This window comes from Sphaeroforma arctica (assembly GCF_001186125.1).
Source record: "Sphaeroforma arctica JP610 unplaced genomic scaffold supercont1.1, whole genome shotgun sequence".
Taxonomy (NCBI): Eukaryota; class Ichthyosporea; order Ichthyophonida; genus Sphaeroforma; species Sphaeroforma arctica.
The window spans coordinates 284,267-291,981 of NW_014040557.1; the positions used below are offsets into that span (position 1 = coordinate 284,267).

Below are 7,715 nucleotides of genomic sequence, written 5' to 3' on the forward strand. Positions count from 1 at the left end.
TTATATTATATATATATATATATATATATATATATATATATATATATATATATATATATATATATATATATATATTATCATATGTGATATGTATATTTATACATATCCGCATATATACATATCTAGTGTGTGTACATGTATCGCATACAGTGCGCGTGTTACGGCCTGTATGTTGATTTATATACATGTTGGGCGTCTGGGTCATTATACGCTTGGCCGCTAGCATTCCGGAAAGTATTGACAGGCCACGATACTGAATACCATCCTTGGTGATCACTGAGGTATGTATCAGTGCATTCCCGAGTGTGAATAAGCGAGCGTCTAAAATCGGCTGTAAACCCAATCTGCACTTAAGAATGTTGCACACTCTTCTCACGTGTGTACACACATATAGTGTTTTCTTGCACCTAAGTGTGGCAAGTATGTTTGTAGTCGCGAGTATTACTCGGGAGTCGTAGCGATAAATGCGGTAAGTCCGAACAGAACATTTCCAACCTCTCATTTCATTCGAAGGCTCTTCGCGTTATTGACGGCTAGCGAGGTGTGTCAGTGCTGCAGACTGTGTGTACGGTATAGCTTTAGGCGAGAGTATTGCTTACGGAATCCAAAGACCAAAGTCGAGCGACATCTCCTTTAGTATTTTCATATATTGGTTCATTCTGGAGGGTTCCTCATCCATGTCAGTCATAAAAGATATTGCTAGTGCGATTAGGCATGAGCGTTGCCTATGTATAATTACGACATTGGCGATTTTCCATAGTGGTTATGAATATACACTAGAGCTTCATCCAGCGGTGTTCTTTTCGCTTCGAATTGACATATGCTGAGTATTAGTGCAATCAAGTGTGTGAATATGGAGTTTTAGTGCAAATAAGCGTGTATGGTATGACTCCAGTAGGGAGTGTTGTGCAATCAAAAGCGCTCTGATACACAAATGCGGAGTGTTAGTGTAGTCAGATGTGCTTGGTATGACTTCAGTTCGGAGTGCTGTGCATGCAAGTGACTTCTAATTCCTGTTTGTGGTGTGTTGGTGTAATCAAAATTGTCGGTATTCTTCAGTTGCGAGTGTTACTTTGGGTTCCAGCAACAAAAGCATGTAGTGTTGGTGTATATGGAAATTTGGGTATGTGGCTCAGTTGCGAAACTTGCCTAAAGACTCTAGAACCTAGTGTGAGCTGGCAGTACACTTACGAGTATGACTACAATAACTTGTTGTGAGAGCAGCTTGGTGTGAATGAGGCTTTGCATGTACGTGTTAAAATGCTAGAGACAGATCAGTGCATTTCGTAAATCCCAAATTGCATAAAATCACAGAAGTGTAGTATGGAAATGGGGGTGGTGCTCTATTCGCAAACACATACGAGTGTGTTGTGAGAAGGTCGAGTGTGAATAGCCGGTTGGCTTCAAATAAGAATAAGGCTGGTACGTTATTTATACGAGTAGCCGGTTTCGATAAAACAACTACTACAGTGAAGTGTGGCGTCGAGAGGAGTGTTGTTTATGCATATCAGATAAAAGTTCTAACCTATCCTGGCTACCAGAGTGAACTGCTACTTTTTAACAGGCGTATTGCTTATTCTTCTCAGATACGCAAGTGAGACCTCTCTACAATTTCACGCAAGTAGTGCTGCTTAAAACTGGAGTGTTGCTTGTGCCTTTGGAGAACAAACATACATTATTAATTCGTGATTTGGCTGCCATTCCGATTCGATAGGGTGATGTTAGCCTAAATTGTCGTCTGTCCTTTCCGGTCACAATTGTGGGTCGACAGTCCAACTGCGAGTGCGGAGTGGGGCTTCATACAAGAACTGTGGCTTTTACATCGGGGACTTGAAGGTATGTCATGAGTGCACAGTGTGGTTACGTATAAGACTGTGACTATGGTATCGAAGACTCAAAAGTATGCAGTGTGAAGTGTGACTTAAAGTAAAGATCTCGCATTAGTAGTAGTAGTGCTGGTCTACTTACCCTAGTGCTGTCGAACGCTAAGCGGTATGTTATTGTGCGTGAGAGTTTCGTATCATTCCTCAAACACTGTTGATGCAAACATATCTTTCTGTCACCATCCTCTTCCACCAGCACCCAGCGTCAGGACCGCTAAAGCAGAACACATACACATCATACTACATAGATGGCCAGCGAGAAATCAGCCGGGTTTGGCACGACCCCTTCTCACAGCCGAGTGGGCATGAGTTCAACGGATCGCATCGCTAGACTTCGCCCGGGGGTGTTGGAGAAGCCCTTTCCGTTACAGAAAAAAATGCCATCGCATTTGAGTACTGAGCGAATACAGAAGAAGACGCCATCGTATTTGCGTACTAAGAGTCTGCTTGCTACAATACAAAAGAAGACGCCATCGCATTTTAGTGCTGATGGAATACAGAAGACGACAGCATCGCATTTTAGTACTGAGAGTCAGCATGGTACAATAAAGAAGACGACAGCATCGCATTTTAGTACTGAGAGTCAGCATGGTACAATAAAGAAGACGACGCCATCGCATTTGAGTACTGAGAGTCAGCATGGTCTAATACAGAAGAAGACGCCATCGCATTTAAGTGCCCTGAGCCAGCAGGCTACAATACAGAAGAAGACGCCATCGCATTTGAGTACTGAGAGTCGGTATGGTACAATACAGAAGAAGACGCCAACGCATTTAAATACTCTGAGCCATCAGGCTGCAATACAGAAGAAAACGCCATCGCATTTGAGTACTGGGAGTCAGCATGCTACAATACAGATGGAGAAGTCATCTACTGAGAAAATACGGAAGAAGACGCCATCGCATTTGAGTACTGGGAGTCAGCATGCTACAATACAGATGAAGAAGTCATCTACTGAGAAAATACGGAAGAAGACGCCATCGCATTTAAGTACCCTGAGCCAGCAGGCTACAATACAGAAGAAGACGCCATCGCATTTGAGTACTGAGAGTCAGCATGCTACAATACAGATGGATAGGTCATCTACTGAGAAAATACGGAAGAAGACGACATCGCATTTGAGTACTCGGAGTCAACATGCTACAATACAGATGGAGAAGTCATCTACTGAGAAAATACGGAAGAAGACGCCATCGCATTTAAGTACCCTGAACCAGCAGGCTACAATACAGAAGAAGACGCCATCGCATTTGAGTACTGAGAGTCGGTATGGTACAATACATAAGAAGACGCCATCGTATTTAAGTACTCTGAGCCAGCAGGCTACAATACAGAAGGTGATGCCATCGCATGTAAGTACCCAGCGCCAGCAGGCTACAGAACTGATTCCCACCTTGTCACAGCCGTTGAAGAAGCGATACGTCAAGGTCACAGGCACGGACAAGCAGAGAGAGACTACCGACACACACTACCAAACACCACTGAAGCCATTAACCGGATCCACGGCAGCAGTGAACACCACAACGAATGCTCCCATCATGAGTACTTCTCTGCCACCCCCAACAAAGCCAACACGCACAGCCATTGAAGGCAAGCAGCCTGGAGATGTAAACGAGGCATACGACCGACAGACGCGAGTAGCAGAACGCGTTGCAGTACCGACGGAGGCTATAGATGTGGATGCCCTGGAAGAGGATGGGGAGAAAGGGCCGCATGTAGGTGGACCTACGCTGTGTAAGAGGGCTGGCCACACAAAAACAAAAGCAGAGCGTGCTGTGGCGAGGACGATCACAATTGACCTGACAGGCGAGGACAAGACAAGATCGAGCTCTGCGTCTCGCATTAGAGATTACGGTAGTACAATAGCTAGCTGTGCGGTTGGGGCCGGTGTGTTACCTCAGGTGTCTGTTGCACCTGCTAGGAATGTAGCCGGGAATACCAAACGCGTGATCGGATTTGGTGTGGCCCTGAAGAGGCCCTTTGTCGAGGGTGGGCATGTCGGTGCAGATGGGAAGCAAGTGACCGGGATGGGTAAGCGTATAGAGAAGCCGGCCACATACATGGGTAGCCCTACGCGCAAGGATCCCCAGAGAGTTGTGCCGAAGGATGAGAAAAAGGGTTTGCCTGTAGGTCTCCCAGACAACGGCGAGCGCAATCAGCAATCCGCACAGACCAATCGCAGCACACCACGCGACAAAGCAACCGCTGCAAATTCAATTGCAAAGCGAGTGCACGTGGAGCATCAGGGGGCGTCCAAGATCGATCTGTTGGCGGTTCCCTGGGTGCAAAAGGTCCTTGCTGAGCCCACATACCTACCTGGGGACGGGGACGGGGACGAGACTTATCTAACACACGCGCCATCGATTTACGACAAGGTCGAATCGCACGCGGGTCGGTGGCTGGTGTGGCTGCCGGAGAGGGTGTATAAGGATTCGCCTGAAGAGAACTGGACATTCCGGCCCAAATGGGTCTTTCACCCGAGCGCCTATCCGAGACGCGAGCCCTTTGGAGACCTTGGCGTGCCGGATTATACACTCCTGCCAAGCAGGGTGCGGGGACTGAGACGCACACTACCTGCCACGAGTGAAGTATATTGGTCGATACAAGAGCGCGTACAAGGTGAAAGTGCAGATGAGTGTGACGGGTGTCATCCGGGTGCGCCGTACTTGACCCATGGCGTGCACTTTGAGCATACGCAAGGCAAGGATGGGTTCTTCTCGGCGCCGCTGATAAAGAACCAGCACGTGATCCCCCGACGCCAGAGACACGGCTACGCACACCGAGACAACTTTCTACTGCCAGATAGAGTGGAGGAGCTTGCGAGCCAATGCACCGGTGCAGCCGATCGACAGTTAAACACACAGACACTCCGCACAAAAGGTACTGGAGTGAATGCAGATATGTATTCAAGCATACAGACAAATCGTGCAGAAAGTCCTGGAATGAGCCGCGATACGACCCGAGAGCCCCGTGCGACAGGTGCAGGTCGAACTGTAGACGCCAGTAAGGAGGGCGGGGAAACTGTGCATTCCATACGCAAGAGTGGGAAGTCAGAAAAGAGACTAATATCAAGGTGGATTGGTAGTCGACGAAAGAAACGTAAAGCCAGCACCATAAAGCGGGACTTGAATGAGTATGACTCCGGACCAGAGAATGCCTTGAGCGATCCCAGTGACCTTACAGATACTGATGAATCCAGTTACAGTAGCGAGGGGTGGTTGCCTAGGCTTTATGGTGGCGACGTGGATAGCAACGACGCGCCACGTAGCCTGCACAGAAAATGTATCAGTGCCCACTCGGCCACACAGGGAAGGGCAGTCTTTCGGAAGGAATCTGTGCGCAAAGCAAAACGTCTGTGCACATGGGAGCACTCTGTGGGGAAGGTCAAAGATAGTAACCTAGATTCTTTGGACAAATCCGACACCTCTGATAAATCCGCCACATCTGAGAAGACAGAGACATCTGAAAAAACAGACACATCGGATATGGCCATCGAGTTTGATCAGTTACTACCCATACAGTCGCTTATCACGGACACCCCTGCAGGAGAGATGCCAGGTACGTTTTATATTATCATGTATGTATATATGTATTATTAGTATACGTATGTCGTACATTCATAGGCAAACTGTGGGGTTTGTCGTATGTGTAATGTAGTATAAAAACATTGCTCTCGGTGCGTCCAATGGGCGTTCAACATGTCTAGTCTCCGCGATCCCAGTCCCAACTTGGGCGTATACTACTTCTACATGCAGAATTCTTTCTTGGATATACCGTGTGTATGGCCCGTGGAAGCGAGCACCCAGGGCAGGAATGTGCAAGTAACTAGTACTTTCAAAGCGACTCTTAACCTCACTCATGGTTCATCTCCACAGACACATACAACTCCACGTCCCCAAATACTAGGCAATGCGACCCGGCAGAGAATGTGTCAGGCGAGGCAATAGACTCTCTCAGTCTCTCCCCAATAAGCGGCCTGAGCACATCCGATGATCCTTCGTCATCGCACTCGTGCAGTTCTCGGTGCACTGAGTCGTGTACGTGCGCCCGCTCATGCACTAGCTGCACATGTTCCGAGTGTGCAAGCCATGACCCATCGCCAGGCACAGCGGTGTGCACAGATTCGAACGAATCCCACACGGCCGTTGCGTGTAGAGAGAAGAACATGGAGGATGGTAACGGACAGGGGCAGACGGGAGTACAGTCACGCACAGCGGAGTCTGAGCTATACACACAGCCGCTTGGGACAGACCCGCCAGTCGAGACAACCCCAACTCTACCGGAAACACACTCGCCGGTGGTTGGGGTGCAAACAACCTCTCAAGAAACACATACGGGAGATACACCTGAAACACTTGATGAGCCAACGACATACAAAGCACTACATGAGACACTCGTGCCAAGATCGCCACACACGCCATCCAGGTCAGAAACTGAGCAACTGCCACCCCTCCTCAGCCCCAAAAGTAGTACAGTGGTGCAGCGCATGACCCGGAGTCCATCACGCACGTGGTGCGCGGGACAGACTGGTGAAGGTGGCCCAGAAAAGGCCTTGTGCAAACAGATCAAAGACCTGCAGACGATAGACACGTCGTCGTGTAGCTCGGGGTCATCCAGGTCGGTGTGTGTTGCGGATTTGATATCCTCTCCGCGTGCTATTGAAGATGGGATCCCAGATACAGAGGGAGCTACACCGTTTATGGGTAAGAATAAGCGGCAACATGGAAGCACGGAGGAGGCTGTCGGGGCGATTGAGGGTATACAGTCAGGCGAAAATGTGACGACAGAAGAGAGGCCTGTCACACCACTGGAAACGACTTTGGACCAAATATTACATTACATCGCTACTTCATCATCCCTATCTAGTCTGCTTACTTTGGACCAAATATTACATTCCATCGCTACTTCATCGTCCCTATCTAGTCTGCTTCCCGACATATCTGCGCCGTGCAGTGCAACAGAATCCGCTAAAGTCCCTGTGCAAAACAGCGCCCCTGTGCAGAACAGCGCCGCTGTACAGAATAATGCCCCTGTGCAAAACAGCGCCCGTGTACAGAACAGTACCGCCACCATCGATGATGTACCGTGCACTGAAGTGGCTGCCATGAACACCGATCCATGCGCGCAAAACACAGCGTACGCACAGGCGACACCCGGAATTCTATCTGCACCGCTGTTGGAAGGGGCCGATAGTCTGTACACTTCGAGCCCTGTTTGGTTTGATGTGAACTATTTGACTGCTGTTGATTTGTGCAGCCAGCCCCTTAATATTCACGCAGACACCTCTGTCGCAAATCCCAGTGAGACTGTGCCAACGTTAGTTACGCCCTTGACTGATGATTTGTGGGAGGGGACGCAGCTCCCCTCCAATGTACCCACTTCGATTGCGACAACACCTGTGAAGGCTCCACGTTCGAGTGAAGTGTGTAATACTGACATGAAAACAACAGGTGATGACACAGGTGATAACACAGGTGAAATGGTACGCAAGGAAGATGCACGTATGAATAAAGTGTGTGATACTGACATGAAGACAACAGATGATGACACGGGTGAAATGGTACGCAAGGAAGATGCACGTACGAATGAAGTGTGTGATACTGACATGAAGACAACAGATGATGACACGGGTGAAATGGTACGCAAGGAAGATGCACGTACAAATGAAGTGTGTGATACAAACATGAAGACGACAAGCGATGACGCGGGTGTCGGTTGGTACGCAAGGAAGATTGTCCCCGGTTAACGGGAAAACGTTTACGGGTAAAACGGGTTTACCGGTTTACGGGGTAGGGGTAACGTTTAAACCCTTACGGAACCAACTTAACGGTA

General features: G+C 48.5%; 1 protein-coding gene across 1 annotated transcript; it reads left to right on the forward strand.

Annotated features, from left to right (window-relative positions):
* Positions 1 to 2,131: 2,131 nt before the first annotated feature.
* SARC_00028 (hypothetical protein) lies at positions 2,132 to 7,629 on the forward strand (the record flags this gene model as incomplete). The annotated part of the gene is made up of 2 exons (XM_014306323.1): positions 2,132 to 5,441; positions 5,759 to 7,629. The coding sequence occupies 2 exons, from the start codon at positions 2,132 to 2,134 to the stop codon at positions 7,627 to 7,629; spliced, it is 5,181 nt and encodes a 1,726-aa protein (XP_014161798.1).
* Positions 7,630 to 7,715: the final 86 nt, after the last annotated feature.